We start from the raw sequence: 15529 nt of genomic DNA, 5'->3' as shown, positions 1-15529 counted from the left end.
CCTGGCACCGCTAAACCATTTCTTCCGGAGGCATTTTCTGGTATGCGGACAGTTCTGTGATCTCGCCGATAGTATACTTTTTATATCACTCGAGTAAACGTATACGCTACGTTAGAAGTAATGTGCGTGCGTAGACTCCCTCACTGTTTTGTAAAGACGACGATGAAGTTCAATTTGGCTCGATGTCAAAACCTTTTGCTTGGCGGTCTGTGTCACGTGCCATGAACAACTGGCGTTGGCATCAAGGGAACAAAAGTACAACGCTCGACCAGAAAGGCGTTAGTTGTTCAAATCAGCTAAGCTCTTAATTTTACGGCTGCTCTACAATATAGGATCCCACCCCTGCTGACTGTGCAACACCTATCGGGGACACACTTACCCTCTACAAGCTACTCTCGAATACCCCTCAACCTCCTAAACCTCCTAAACCCCCGCCGAGACTATCGACATGTCCTCCACCGCCATAATGGGCGACGATGATGCCCTCGAGCCTACACTCCAATGCCTCCTAGACCAAAAGACTCTGCGCTGGATATTCGTTGGTGGAAAGGGTGGAGTGGGTAAAACCACTACGTCATGCTCGCTGGCCATACAACTCTCCAAAGTGCGAAAGTCGGTACTTTTGATATCCACGGACCCAGCGCATAACTTGAGTGATGCATTCGGTCAGAAGTTTGGTAAAGAAGCCAGACTTATTGATGGATATGATAATTTGAGTGCAATGGAGATTGATCCCAATGGGAGTATTCAAGATTTAATGGCTAGCGGGGGAGGCGCTGAGGGCGGTGATGACCCCATGGGCGGGTTTGGGCTGGGTGGAATGATGCAAGATTTGGCATTTAGTGTAGGTATTATCGGCTATACTTCTATGATCAATCACTAACCAGGTTTCTAGATACCCGGTGTTGACGAAGCGATGTCCTTTGCCGAAGTACTAAAACAAGTCAAATCCCTATCCTATGAAGTTATTGTCTTTGACACTGCCCCTACCGGTCATACACTTCGATTCCTACAATTCCCAACTGTGCTGGAAAAGGCCCTTTCGAAACTTTCACAGTTATCTGGCCAATTCGGCCCAATGCTTAACTCTGTTTTAGGTGCCCGTGGCGGCTTACCTGGCGGTCAAAACCTTGACGACGTATTATCAAAAATGGAATCTCTAAGGGAAACAATTGCAGAAGTCAACTCTCAGTTCAAGGATGCCGACATGACCACATTCGTCTGCGTCTGCATTGCTGAGTTCTTATCCCTATACGAGACAGAGCGCATGATACAGGAGTTGACGAGTTATCATATTGATACCCATTGTATTGTGGTCAATCAGCTTTTGTTCCCTGGAAAGGATAGTGCGTGTCAACAATGTGGTGCGAGGCGGAAAATGCAAAGGAAATATTTGAATGAGATCGAGGAGTTATATGAGGACTTCAATGTTGTCAGGATGCCATTGCTCGTTGAGGAAGTCCGAGGGAGAGAAAAGCTGGAAAAGTATGGCCCTTCCTTCCACTATTGCGTTTTTTATTCTAGTTGGGGTTTGGAACTGACTTGTCTTCCATTTAGCTTCAGCGAGATGTTGATGCATCCTTTCCAACCGGCTCATGAGGACTAATACAGCAAAATTGATTAAACCGAACAAACCCAAAAAGTTCATCATAAGAAAGGGTGCGATCAAAAGAGTTGTTCCCGTATGGTAGAGGGCGATAGATAATTTCTAGACCTTACCAGCCAATCAATTAACCATTTTTACTGACCAATCATTCTGGCTCGCTTACACTTCACCGCTTTCAAAGATTTCCGTCAGGAGAACCTAAGCATGGCGCAACAATCATAAAATGAACCGGCTACGGCTGGATACGCCTTGCATCAGTACACTATTTGTTCGCAAAACCTAACACTACGAAGCGTCGATCGATATAGCGCTGTTAGCAGAAGAAAGTACAGAGTCCTTGAGAGAGAAACTTCAGCTTTCTCCATGCCTGGAATAGCTAAGCTTGACCCTAGACCCATGGAGTATCCGCATCACTGATAGTCTAGTGAATATGACACCTGTACTCCGTCCACTCAAGGATTATGGGTGCAACGGGCAATCATATGCTAGAAATGGTGCATACCCGACCCAGAAACCTTACTAACCCAACCGTTCATTTAGCAATTGGCCTGCATAGGTAGGTTACTATGGTCCCTGTCTGGTGGCTCTCACAGGACAACTGCAGCCATACCCTACAAGCGAATCAGCATGCCCGGAACCATACGGAGCTTCCTGAGATACGGCTCACGCGGCCCACGGTGTCCGCATGGCGGTCAATAGAGGGGTGATGAGTTGCCCGTGGGAATACGAAAGGGAGAGCCCTACTCCTTAGGCGGGATCTGGCCATGACGTACGGCCAGTTCGGATCATTATTCCTGGATGGGCACGGAGTACTTTCTAGACAATATTGCTTTGTTTTGGTTCATAGCACGCCGCCAGAGCAGCTGATTTCGGCGGAAGCTGAGGTATGATCTCATTTCAACGGATTGTGGGAACGAGCTAGAAGAGTAGGAGAGCGGAGAGGGTTGATCTTTGTGAACAAGGGTTTGTTTATATGCAGCTGTCGTGCTCCAAAAGCCGAGATCTCCAGCGTCGTTGGCCAAGTAAATATGGCAAAGACACAGTAAACAAACCCTTCATGTAAGCATATCATAGCTGATAGCGGCTCTATCGACTATATTTGCTTTAGCTCATCGCCGAGAATTATCCTTTAAAGGATTGTCGCTTTTTAAGGCTGGCGCGGGAACATATTCACCGACTCAAGGCGGTGGCAAGGCCGGGGCACTTTCACCAAGGGTAATTAGCTCGCGCTACGGTAACTCATCAGTGTTAGCCTGGCAGTCCCACAAGAGCTTTTTTTCCCTTACCAATGTGACGATGCGCCAGCAGCAAGTCAGAGCCATGGTTCCAGAATGATCCCAGTATTGTATCAGTTGCCACTGGCCATGGACACGTTCGCGGAGGCGCCTGTCAGAGAGCCGAGGGCTGAACAATAATATATTTTAACGACGGTGAGGAGGTCTGCCGACTCTCTGGCGCCGAAGCTTCAGCCAATCCGTCCCGCGCATCGCACAGCGGGTTTCCCAGAGACTATGGACTGTTGGGCGTTAGGTTTTCAAACACTGCACAAAAGCAGGAATCTTGCGAATCTGGAAGCGCCACGACTTGGGCCAGGGTGTGCAGCAGTATGGAATTAGCTGCAAGCACCCGCAACGATCGGAGGCCTGTACGAGCGTGAGTGGATGTGCCTCCAAGCCCTGTGTACGCGTGAAGCCTCACTTCGAAGCTGTGGTTGAGATAGGGCGACGGACGAGCACAGGGATCAGCTGACCTAGTGGCCAGCCTTGGCTGACGTAAGGCAGCAATGGGCGAAGGAGACGAGGGAAAGGGGATATAAGAGCTGAGGACGCCCGTCGTATTCGATCCTCCCCAAGCCTCAGACATACGTTGAACTTGGGATATACGACGTGGTCTTGTTATGATAGCTCGCAGCCTCTTTTTTTCTGTCCTACGTCCTTCATCTTTGCAGAAGATGAAATTCTGAGTGTGTTGAATATCTGCCCTCAATACACTATACGCACTCCTCCCAGCTCGTGATCGATTTGATAGATAGCCTATATCTATATCTTGTATCCTGCCTCTGTCTGTATCTTTCTGCATCTTTCTCGCTCTCTTCTTTTCTGCTGTCTGTTTTTGTTTTCCTTTCCCTGCCAGATATCACCGGCACACAGCCAGTCATTATGTCACAGTCCGAGCAGTACTGGCTACCAGGCTACGAGCTTTCTCGACAAGTCATCCTCAGCAATATCCATATATTTCTCGGCCCAACGGCATCTGCGAGACCATATACCTATCATGTATGGAATTTTTACCTCCTCTATTCGTTGATGGACCTTTCCTGCCACAGCGTTCCCTGACATGTCATTCTAGGGCCGAGACGGATATCTAGTCACTGGAAGCAGACTCACCCAAGTACGTTCCGTCCCTGCCGGTACGCCGAACACTCTCTTGGAACCCATCCTAATGTGAAGAAAAACTGCAGCAACAAATCGACGACCTAAAGACCATGTCTAAGAAGTTTGAGCTGGACCAGACGATAAAAACAATGCACATGTCAAGTAGCTACGAAGAAGCAGGTGAATCGGCCGGTCAGACATCCATCCACAAACCTGTGCCGGTGTCGACCATATCTAGGGGTCGCGAAAGGCTCAAGGAGCGAGAGCGTGAGAGAGAGCACCGCTCGTATGATCGTGGCTCACGATCGAGACGATACCGGTGATTACGTCCAGATGCAATGATTCGGACGTAAGAATACGTCCTAGTTTACTGTACGGAGCATACAGTACAAATGTTAGGATATCCCCTTGTGCGTTTTCAGGTTGCTGTTTTATGGGTTCTTATTGGTGTCTCGGTGGACTTATTGTTTATTTTCAAAGATGAGTGAGAGGGTACGATAGACAATGTTTTGATACGAAGTGGTCAGCACCATCGTCAATACGTTTTTTTTTCTTCTGCTCATTATCTCCCTACCGCTATTGTCTTGTATAGCTTCCTTCTATACCATCTACCCGTGTTGCCCTCGTTCATACCATCTACCGAAGCCTAAAGTTTGCTGCAGAAGACTTGAATCAAAAGACCATTAAACGGATGTAGCATAAATCTCGTTTGACATTGAAACTAAGACATAATAATCCTATGCATAGATAGGAGTATGCAGGCCATGAATACACGATAACTTAAAACGCCCACCCAAACGTATCGATCCGAGCAGCCGTTCCTCACATGGCGAAAGGATCAATAAAAGAAAACATAAAAGAAAAGAAGAACAAAGAACGGCCGCGCGTCGAAAAGATGATGGTTTTTTGTTCATTCCTCCGTTCCTCGTAAGAGTCATTCTCAAATAGGTAACCAAGTCACGTCTAACGTCTAAGATTATAAAGATTTATTTGGCAACAGCCGAGCTAGAGGTTGCGTTAGTATATCAGTACACTATATTTATGAGACAGAGACGGCTTACCTTAAGACCTGTGTTCTGAAGAAAGCTCCCTTCGTCTTCTCGATGACCTGCTGGTAGACTGACTGGGGAGGGTGGTTCATTAGAACGGTCCCTTCCTTGTAATCGATTTTGGCGTCAACGCGAGTGTCGCGGATCAGGTTAACAATCCACTTCTCGCCTTCATTCTGACTTAGACCAAGGCGGGTGGAGAGGTCACTATAAAAATAGTTGGTATTGATATCAATGGCAGTAGGAGAAAAAGAACAACGTACTTGATATCGATTCGCTGATGGATTTTGCAATAGCTCTCTGATATTAAATGTCTGGCGGACTCGACAAACGCATCTGCGGCAGCAACGAGGAAGAAGTCACTCCGTAGAACTTCCTCAGCTTCGCCAAGTTTCTTCTGGGCCTCCTCGAAATCAAAATCGATATAGAGAGCCTTGACGAACTCGGTAATGGGATCTTGGTATTCATATTCTTCCTGTCGGACGACACGGATGAGGTCTTTGAGCTGCTTCTGGTAGAGAGAGGAGTTCTTGTGTGCGCGGCTGCGGTTGGTGATGACGGAGGCGGTGAGGTAGCGGAGGATCCAGGGGCAAGCGGTTTGGATGGTGTTGATGTAGGCGGGGTGGAAGAACATGTCTGTGAGCACATCACGGGCGGGTTCGTGGTTGAAGAAAGGGAAGAGAGACCAGTGGATGAGCCATGAGCGGTGCTGGAGTTGTCCCAGCGGATTATTGAAGAGACGCGTGTCGATTGAGTCCTTGACCTTGGTGATTTCCTCCATGGCGCCCTCCCAGTTGGTAGTCAGGATCTCGCAGGCGAGTTTACCCCACGTAGCGGCGGCAACCTTGTCGTTATCTGTGGACAGGACACGGAATTGGTATAGGAGCTCGGCGGCATTGCCGTAGCTGCCACAGCTATACTGGAATCGACCAAATTCGTAGAGAGTGTTGACCATCTCGATGGTGACGCCGTGCTGCTCCTCGAGGAATTTCAAGTTGGCGGCCTTGTCACTGCGCAGGTTACCCACAACGGCGTCGTCCTGGAGAAGCTCTGTGATCTTGCTGCTCTCGTCGACGTAGTGTTGCAGTTTCTGGACGACTTCCTCCCGTTTCGTGACAAATTCCTCTGGTACGTTATCGGAATCGTTGATCTCCTGCCAGAGACTGGCGATGTAGTCGGCCATGTTGGTATGCTTGAGTAGCTCATATTTGGACTTTGTGATCTGGTCGATGGCCTCGTCGTCTTCCTCCTGGTTAGAGGCAAACTCGAGCAGCGGGAAGATGAGCTGGCGGTCGAGGTAAGGGATGAGCTTGGGGAGCAGGTCGTGCTGTTTGGCGACCTCGTCCGCGGTGGCTGCAGACTGCGCGGCGGCGTCCTTGAGCAGCGAGCTGGCTGACGTCGGGGCGTTGTCGGCCATGGTCACGGTTCACCACTTGTAGATAGCCAGCCGGGGGTATCGTGGGCGTCTTGAGTCGTGGTTGAGGAAGTGGAAGTTCAGGAAGTTCTCGATGTTCGTTCGCATCCCGCTTTCGGACTTTTCGATCTTTTTCTTGTGTGGGCGCGGAAGACGCCGCGCTAGGGCCCGATCGGGTTAGGCGTAGAAAGCATCCAGCGACTTCATGAAAAATCAGAGAGAAGACGAGATAGAAGCTGAGATAGAAGTTGAGAAGACGAGAAAACAGAGACAGAGACTAGATAAAGACAGGAGACAAGGCTCAGCAAGGACGGAGACATCGGCTAGCAGCTCCAGCACCTGTACAGCAGCGTCTCTAGGATCCAGGATGGCTTCCATGCTTCCTGCACAACGGTCGACGGTCCAGTGCCTCCAGCGCAGGTTTACCTCTCCAGCTTCAGTTAATGGTCTGCTGCGGACGTCTCTATCACAGTCGAGCAGCTCTCGTAAGTGAATTCTCTTCCCGCGAGTCTACAATGCATAGCAATACCCATATCATGGCCACGGCAACAGCAACGGCAACCGCAACCGCAGCAGCAACGAGGCCAGCAGCAGCTTGGATAGAACATCTCACTAACGGAGATAGGATCACAACCACTCCTGACTTCCTCCTCTCGAACAATTGTTACTCATATCAACCGACCATTCTCACCTCCCAAATCTACACGAAGCCAAGGCAGTCTCCAGCAGCAGCCAGCTGCACCAGAAACCACTCCCGCTCTCCCTCTCACAAACCTGCCATATTTCATCCGCCGTACCCCATCGAATCAACTGCCCATCTACCTCGTCACCAAGGCCGGAGGAACCAAGCAGGAGACCCGAGTACGAAAGACAGAAGGAGATCTCAATGCCCTCCGCGCCGACCTAGTGAAGTATCTAGGTCTCGAGGCCAAGCCGTCAGAAGTCTATATCAACCAGATCAATGGACACGTTACTATAAAGGTATGCTCCAATCGAGAGAGTTTCATATACATATACCCCTACTAACGAGATCGGTGTTTAGGGATGGCGAAAACCAGAAGTGATGCAGTTCCTTCTTGATCGAAAATTCTAAAACGATACAACAACCCGCCCCTTTCTCAAATGTATTATTTCCTCCTACCGTGTCCGACTGTCCGATAGCTTCTGCAGTGCATCCGACCGTTCCGTTTCTTCCGTTTCGTTTCCTCCTCGAAAAAGGGCGTTAAGCGATATTCCGATTTTCGTTCCCATCTGCATTTCCTTTTCCTTCCTACCTTTACTCGTCCCGTTCAGTTTCGCTATCTGTTCACGCTCACGTTTCGTTAATGCTTGGCTTGGCTTTGGTTGGGTTGCGATTCATCAGTTGGGCGAATCATTTCATTTCTCTTCTCTTCCATCTCGTGTCGGGTCGTTGTCTTTCCTAAACGCTAAAGCTGTATAGTATATATCAAATCATCCCCCTCGTCTTCGTGTACTTATGTGGCTGTATTAATCGGATGGTCTACTCCGCTTATCAAGTCAGGTTTAATGTTATGTCATGTCTTGTGTAGATGCGTTTGATTAAGTGGTGTGAAAGGTAGATATGGTGATGCATCTATCGCCCTCGTCTCGTCTCGTCTCTGCTCTGCTCTGCTCCAAACGCCCTGCGTAGTAAGATATACATAAAGGAGATAAAACCAATCAAGTCGGGTCAAAAGGATACATAGAGGAACGTGATAGTATGGTGGACGTTGACGTTGACGTTGACGTGATGTGATGTGGTGGGATGTGATCTGATCTGTTGCCCGCTTTCTTCCCTGTTGCTTTTGAGGATTCTTTGTCTCCGCTATCAACTCCCTCCATACCATACATAGATACATAGATACAATTCTCGTCCATCCAGCTTCGAACATTGTTTCTTCCTACTAAGATTTGGGTTCAAAATCAACAGTAAAGGAATACCAACGGAAAGAGGATGGAAGCAGTTAAAACACACACAAAAAAGATGAGAAAAAAAAAATGAAACATAATGGAAATGAGAGGAAAATATGGATAGTAAAAGGAACAAAATCAATGGCAGCCCCCCGCCCCTATTTTCACACTTGCACCGCGCATACACACCTCCCATGCGATATATCGTACGTATCTCACTCGTTTATCCATCAGTGTGATTGCTAACGTATCCGCTGGACGGGTGGATGATTCAATGGTGGCTCAGTCGATGACTCCTAGCTCTACCCTGATAACCCTTCGTACTCACATAACAGCTTCAAGGTGCCTGGATCAATGGTCCTCGACACCAATGCACCGAGTATATTCTCCTTCTTGGGCAGCACGTTGTATCCCACGTCTAGTCCGCAGGTTTTCCCTTTATTCCCCTTTCGCACCTTTCCGCCTAGTCTGTTCAGAATACCTAGTGCCCGCGAGACAATGGTGTAGTATCCCTGCATATCATCCGGTCTACCACCATGGGCATGTGGGTGTTGATGTGGATGCTGAGGCATGGGCGGCATAGGTTGACGCGGTCGTTCGGCGCTCAAGAGGCCAGCAAGATGGACGAGACTGATTGCGAAGCCGTCGGCGGAACCTAGCCAGGCGCGAGCAAGCGGTGGGTCAGCGAGAGAAGATAATACCTCTGCTGCTAAAAGTCCCTGCATGAGGAATGGTTTGCGTGCCTCTGTGATTGCGAGGACGTTGCCCTTTGTGTATTCTGGTATTGGGGATATGGCGAGACCGAATGCGCGAGTTAGTAGGTTTGTTGATACGTTGGTGGTGGATGTGGGTGCGGTGATGGATGGATCAGAGAAAATGGATTTGTAGAGGGTGCGGTTGGGGTCATCGCGGGCTAGAAGTTTGGCCAGACTGTCTACTGCTGCAGGTAGGTAGCGGTGGGTAGTTGGTTGGTATGGTGGGAAAATGAGAGGTTCGTCGTCTGACGTCGGCGTCGAGGTTGAAGGAGCAAAGGAGAGGAGGAAGTAGAGTAATGCCAACGCCTCGTCTCGGCCTGGTAGATGCATGGCGTGCGCAAGATTACTGAGGAAGATGAGCGCATCTTTCATGAAGTCTAGTGTATTTTGATGCGTGCGAAGGAAGAGGTGTCTGGTTCCCATGTATCGAATGGCGAGAGCAAGGAAGCGAACGACACTCGGGGTGGAGAGGAGAGGGAAGTTTGATTCTGAGAAGCTAAAGTTGCGTAATATCGTAGTGATGCAGATTAGACGGTCGACAGTTCGATCGAGGTTATGTGGTAAACTGCCAAAGGGTGGGACGTCGAGCAATGATTCTATCTCTTGACGACATCCGCGCAGTAGTTCCTCGTAGGAAGGTAACTGTATCTCGTCCGATACTTCGGTGGAATGTTCGGCTAACAGTTCGAGGTGGTCTGTGGCCGTATCTAGTAGGGTAGGGAGCAGGTCGTCGCAGTTTTCGAGAGAGAGGTGAATAGCAGGTTCGGAGGAGAGGGTAGTTAATGTGTCGAGAGCCAGGCGAGTTTCTGATATTAGGCCTGACTTGAGACTCATGGTTAGAGCGTGGATGTCAATTACGCCTAGTTCATGGAAGCGCGGAGCCGAGGGTTTTAGGCGTAGGATTTCGTCGCCTAGTGGGAACAGCTCATCGACTACAATTGGGCCGTGGAAGGCTGGTTCAGGGAGGGTCATGGGCGTGTATTCCGCAGGTATAGGTTGTTTGAAGTTGAAAGTCTGTGGAACGAGGCCGTCTTCTTTCGCAGAGGGTGACGGTATACTCTGTCCGTTAGGCGACATGGACAGAGACTCTGCGTGGCTCAAGCTTGAGCGTTGCTGCATCTTGGGCTTTCCGGGTGTCGAATAGCCGTTCATAGCGTGAGGCTGCTGCATCTGCGGTTGTGGATATCCCGGCGCTTGAGCCTGTGCTTGAGCCTGAGCCTGAGCCTGAGCCTGAGCATGTGCCTGCGCCTGAGGATCAAAATGGCTGTTCATGGGCTTTCCAGGCGACATCATATCACCCTGCATTTGCATCTGCATTTGCATCTGCGGCTGTGGTTGTGGTTGCTCCCCTTGCTTCTGATGTGTAGACAGCCAGGCCTGCTCATAGGCCGCCAAATTACGGTAATACTGATCCCGTACCTCCCGCGCGGCAGTTGGATACTGCATAGCAGGGAACTGTAGCTGCTGAGCCACAACTGGCCAAGCGTTGGTGCTGGTTACCTTTTGGGAACCACCTAGCTTCATGACTGTCGCGTAGAGCTGCATGAGCACGATAGGACGTCCCGACACAAGAGGCGCGGGATCTAGAGGGAGACGGCGAGAGATCATAAATTTCTGCAGTACGCGGAGAAAGCCTTCTGGCGTTGTCGGTTTAGCCATTGCCTGAGCCTGAGCCTGTTGCTGTGCGACGGCCTGCGCCTGTTGTTGGGCAGCCTGCTGAGCAGCGTGTTGCTGTGCCTGCTGTTGAGCTACGGCTGCCTGTTGCTGAGCTTGCTGCTGTGCCTGCTGCTGCTGCTGGATATGGCGCATGGCTGCCATCTGGCTCTGCTGCTGACTAGTCATTGGCTGACCGGGCATCGGCGGCTGCTGCTGCTGTTGTTGGCGCACCTGGTTGGCCATGTGCATCTGATATAGCTGCTGGCGCGAGGCTATCTGCTGAGCCTGAGCATGCGCGTAGCCCGGCATCATGGCTGGATTCTGGTTCGGGTTCTGACCTGGAAAGGGCTGTCCGGGAGGAAAGGAAGTAGGTGCCTGCGGTGTGGCGACGCGGCTGCCGTGGTCTGATGGCGGCTGACCGGGTTGCTGTGTAGCACTTGGGAACGGACTAGGCGAGGCAGTCTGTACTCTCTGCGCGTCGAAATCCTGGGGCACAGGCGACGGACTGGCCGTCGACGAGGCCGGCTGCTGAAACCCGGGATGGAAAGCACCAGCAGGCGCCTGAGGTTGGAAATGGGAAGCTCCGTTGGCACCGACGACACCACCGACGGCCGGCTGGTAGCCCGGATAGGCGCCGTGCTGGGGCGTCTGGGAGCGCGAGACGGAGGCAGGAGGGATGCCCCCGGGTACCTGGCGTGGAGAGGAGATGAGGAAGCCGTCGTCTGGGCGCGATCGTTTGGACGGGATGACGGAGTTTGGAGGATGGAAGCCCGGAGACATGCGCGATGCCGGGGACGGGGTTGCGCCATTGAACATGCGCGTGAACTGGGGAGCGTCCGGCGGGTTAGGCGACTGAGACTGGGGCTGCGATTGGGGTTGCTGCTGCTGCTGCTGCTGCTGCTGCTGCTGCTGCGATTGAGGCTGGAGGAAGGCCATGGACGGGTCTATGATGGCCGGCGGCGGAGGAGGGTTGGCGAACGCGGTGCCGTTTCCATGGCCATTGGCGTTGGGGTTGCCTGCGCCGGGGTCGTGGGATGGGATGGCGGGCGGCGTGTCGTGGAGCCAGGCGTTCATGGCGAGTTAGACACCCATCCGACTGTGCCAGTTAGTGTCTATAAGTCACAGCTGGGGAGGCAACACGGCGTGGAAGCCAGGGCAGAGCTGGGCCGTCAGGACGCGTAGCCAGAAACCTACCGCGGTGCTCTCGCCGGCTCAAGATCGTGTAGCTGTGCAGGATACGCAGACGGCGGACGGCGGAGAGGCTGGATAGGCGAAAGAGTGTCGGGCTGTGGCTCTCGCGATCCCGCGTTCTGGCTTTCTCTCTTTCAACCTTCAAACTCGTTCTTGTGGATGTTTCTGCAGTTTCCCAAAGGGGAGGCGGTGAGAGGCGGCGAAAAAGGGGTCACGTGTCTGGCAGAAGTTAGTGATGACTCAGCAGGACGACATCGCGAGAAGAAGAAGAGAAGAAGAGATAGAAGAAGTAGAGAAGAAGAGGTGCGCCACAGGTCGTTAAGCGTAGGTAGGCGTGTGTGTAGGCGTGTGTAAGTATGTGTCAGCGTAGTGTGTATGTGTCAGCGCCTAAGGTGGAGGATAGGACGCAGGCATGGCATGGTTAAACATCCGGAGGGCGCCAGAATAGCCGCGCAGAGAGGCTGAAGAGGAAACGCGAATAGGACGGCGAGGCGAGTCAGGGGCAAGTAGGGGCAAGTCGGGACGGCTAAGGGGCAGGATAGGGGATGGGGATGGGCGGGATAGGCGGAGCATGCATGAAAGGAGCAGACCGTACTGACCTTCGAGAAGCCTGGGACGTAGCCTGCCTGACCTTAGCTGAGACGTAGCCTGAGCCTGCTGAGCCTGCTGAGACTTAGCCCGGTGAGCAGGAGAGCGTGAGTAAGCCGTAAGCCTGCTGGACTGCGGAACTCCGTCGTGGACGCGCTTTCCGGCTTCTTTTTCTTCTTTTTCGCCTTTCTTTGCTGACTTACTCTTGCTTACGGAGTACACTGCTGAGTAAGGTATATGGTCATGTGATTATACGGGCACTACAGGTACAGGTACAGGGATAGGGATAGGAGAAACATGAGGATATACAGTAGGCAAACAGGAGTATATAGAAATGGGATATATATAAGGTCGTCAAAACCGTGTGCAGTATCAAACCCTAGCATTGTATTTAGGGATCGATGACTCCGTACTCGCCCAATATTCCAGCTCTAGCCAGCTACGCCTCTAACCCCCCAAACAGGTCATACATGCCCGCGGTATTCGCGGGACCATATGGTTATGCCGCGCCGGCGATTTACAGAAGCCACTTCCACCCGATTTGGTCGTCTTCCTTCCACAGGTATGCTGGTATTTTGTCGCAGGGTGGTCGCAGACTGCCGAATAGAAGATGTACCAGCCGCATGTGCAGGACGTCCGCTTGTCTATAATAAGGTGACCGCGCTTCAGGAAGTACTGTCCGATATCCTTAAGCTCGAGATATTGCGGCCCGTCCGGCGTAGGTGAAGCTTCTCTATATCCCACGTACTCAGGTATAGCGGGTGGTTCAGCCTGTATGGGCTCGAGGGGTATATATTCATCGTGTATAGATTTGGCTGTTTCAGACGCTGCTTCACTTGGTTCGGTATCCCTATGTTCGGTATCCCTCGTTTCGGCTTCCTTTAACTTGGCTTGTCTCGATCTGATTTGCCTGAGTCTGGCAAGCCTGGGTTTCGTTGCTCGATATGCTCCATGATTTGTCGTTCTATATTTAGCTCGCCTGAATATTGGTTGCTTGTTCATCATGTAGTGGTTTTATCGAGAGTAAGACTGGACTAGAAGTATATATAACGGATTCATATGGCAAATTTGGATGGGTATAAGAGCAGTATAGACGAAAAAACGTCGGTTTAATAGAAGACACGGCATCATCCATACTGAAGCGCCGACGTCTGGACCAATGACAGTGATGGCCCCATGCAATGCAGCCCAGGATGCATGGGTAAAAGAGGCTCGCAGTCCAGTAATGGTCTGCAGCACCGTTTTGAGGCCGCCATCTTGTTGAGTCAAGCAGAGATGGAAGCTGCAGGAGGTCGACGGCTCTGCAAACATGTCACCGGTTAACCAACATGTAGAAGTTTCGGAACTGACCTTAACTAGTCAATTGTTGGTTTTGTTCCACGCCAAGGTATCTAGTTCCGATCCTTGAACTAGGGTTGATCGCTAGATACTTACTCTCGAGAATTGGTATCTTGGTTGGAAAGACGATAATAGCACAATTAACTGTTACAAATCAAGACAAAACCTGATGTTCAATATATCCATTAACCGAATTTACCTTCGCCTCGCTATGTAATTCTAATTCTAACATGAACATTAATAGTCGTACACATTCGTTTCTTCGCTTTTGCAGTCGTATGCAGGTAGACACTCGACATCATATTCGATCATTCAACAGCCGCAAAATCTCCATCTTCCTGCACATCCAGAGACTCCATCTTATTCTCCATCTCCCGCTCCTCACGCGCCACTTCCTCCTCCCAGTCTTCAACCACTTCATCGTCGTCATCGTCGTGGTCGTCCACTACCATGCCCGATGCGCCAAATCGCGAGTTCTTTTTGTAGGTGCCGACGTTTCGGCTTGCTCCAATACCACTGCGCAAGACTAGCTTCCCCTTGGCGTCGGTAGACGTAGTAGACCCGAATCCATATGGCGAAGCTTCAGTCGGGCTGCCGCTCGCTCCTGGGCGTTTCCTCGAAACAACCTGCGCCCACCCGTCATTGGCACTGGCTGATGATGCTTCTCTCAGTGCGGCCTCCAGTCTAGCTCTCTCGGCAACGGCTTCGCGTTTAGCAACCCGCTCCTTCATGCGCTCTCTATCACGGAACTTGGCGCAGTCGGCAACGCTCATTCCACGAATACCTAGTCCAGGCCCGGCAAGAGATGGCGGTAGCCAGCCGCCAGACTTAAACACAACGACATGTCGATGGGGTTCTGGGTCGAGGCTCTCGGATTTGAAACCCCAGTCTTCTGCAAGGGAGTGGACAAAGGCACGGAAGTTGGCACGAGCAGGTGGGAAGCGAGCTGAGCGTTCGGTTAGGCTGAGGGCGAGGGCGTAGAGTTTTGATTCGTAGGTTTCTAGTGTTGAGAGGGAAGACGACGATGCTAGTTCCATGTACAAGTCAAGCGTGTCCTTGGAGTATGGGAGATTTTCAAGGGTAAGGGGTTCAGAGGCTGCAGTATTGCTGGAGATAGTTGGATCGACTTCGAGCCCAAAGGCAGAAGCGATAGTGCGGTTGCGTTGGATTCTACCGCATTCTTCGTCACAAGGAAGAGATGAAGGAGATTCCTGACCCTGGCGGTCCTTATCTTTGGATGCTCCGCAGCGTTTTTCCTGCTTAATTCGTCCGCACTGGCATGCGATTGTAATTCTCGATTGGCAGGGGGTCTTCTCAGGGCATGGGAAGGGTGCATGACAAGGCTCTGTGCAAACGTGAGAGCACTGTTTCTTGATCTTCCCACACTGCTGCTGGCATGCGGTCTTGGAATCCTCACAGTCTCCGGGGCGATGACATTCCTTCTTACACGCGTGAGAACCGCACTGTAGTTCCTCCCCACACACAAGGCCACATCTAGCATCTACCAGCCAACAGGGCTGGTTCTTGAGCACCTTCTTCCCGCATAGACACTTTTTCTCCGTCAAGAATGGGCACTTTGGACATTCCTCCTCGTCTGTATGACAGTTGTGCGGTGTCTGAGGGTGGCCGCATCGCTTTGATCGACC

The 15529-nt window shown here is 51.2% G+C and overlaps 5 protein-coding genes across 5 annotated transcripts; 2 read left to right on the top strand and 3 right to left on the bottom strand.

The window, feature by feature from the left end:
• Positions 1-448: 448 nt before the first annotated feature.
• On the top strand, positions 449-1606 carry GIQ15_00944 (arsenical pump-driving ATPase; the record flags this gene model as incomplete). Its single annotated transcript, XM_033548361.1, has 3 exons — positions 449-844; positions 896-1485; positions 1558-1606. 3 exons carry the CDS (start codon positions 449-451, stop codon positions 1604-1606), a joined length of 1035 nt encoding a protein of 344 aa, XP_033409312.1.
• A 3361-nt stretch (positions 1607-4967) lies between these two features.
• On the bottom strand, positions 4968-6447 carry GIQ15_00943 (eukaryotic translation initiation factor 3 subunit E; the record flags this gene model as incomplete). Its single annotated transcript, XM_033548360.1, has 3 exons — positions 4968-4986; positions 5043-5237; positions 5294-6447. 3 exons carry the CDS (start codon positions 6445-6447, stop codon positions 4968-4970), a joined length of 1368 nt encoding a protein of 455 aa, XP_033409311.1.
• A 364-nt stretch (positions 6448-6811) lies between these two features.
• On the top strand, positions 6812-7537 carry GIQ15_00942 (uncharacterized protein; the record flags this gene model as incomplete). Its single annotated transcript, XM_033548359.1, has 3 exons — positions 6812-6929; positions 7070-7425; positions 7487-7537. 3 exons carry the CDS (start codon positions 6812-6814, stop codon positions 7535-7537), a joined length of 525 nt encoding a protein of 174 aa, XP_033409310.1.
• Positions 7538-8657: 1120 nt separating this feature from the next.
• Positions 8658-11582, bottom strand: GIQ15_00941 (uncharacterized protein; the record flags this gene model as incomplete). Its single annotated transcript, XM_033548358.1, has 4 exons — positions 8658-9606; positions 9793-10235; positions 10530-10693; positions 11105-11582. The coding sequence occupies 4 exons, from the start codon at positions 11580-11582 to the stop codon at positions 8658-8660; spliced, it is 2034 nt and encodes a 677-aa protein (XP_033409309.1).
• Positions 11583-14191: 2609 nt separating this feature from the next.
• On the bottom strand, positions 14192-14920 carry GIQ15_00940 (nuclear transcription factor; the record flags this gene model as incomplete). Its single annotated transcript, XM_033548357.1, has 1 exon — positions 14192-14920. The coding sequence occupies one exon, from the start codon at positions 14918-14920 to the stop codon at positions 14192-14194; it is 729 nt and encodes a 242-aa protein (XP_033409308.1).
• Positions 14921-15529: the final 609 nt, after the last annotated feature.

The sequence above is a fragment of the Arthroderma uncinatum genome (assembly GCF_011692745.1).
Source record: "Arthroderma uncinatum strain CBS 119779 chromosome Unknown scaffold1, whole genome shotgun sequence".
Taxonomy (NCBI): domain Eukaryota; kingdom Fungi; phylum Ascomycota; class Eurotiomycetes; order Onygenales; family Arthrodermataceae; genus Arthroderma; species Arthroderma uncinatum.
The sequence above is the reverse complement of the archived record's forward strand: the minus strand, read 5'-3'. Positions and strand labels throughout refer to the sequence as shown.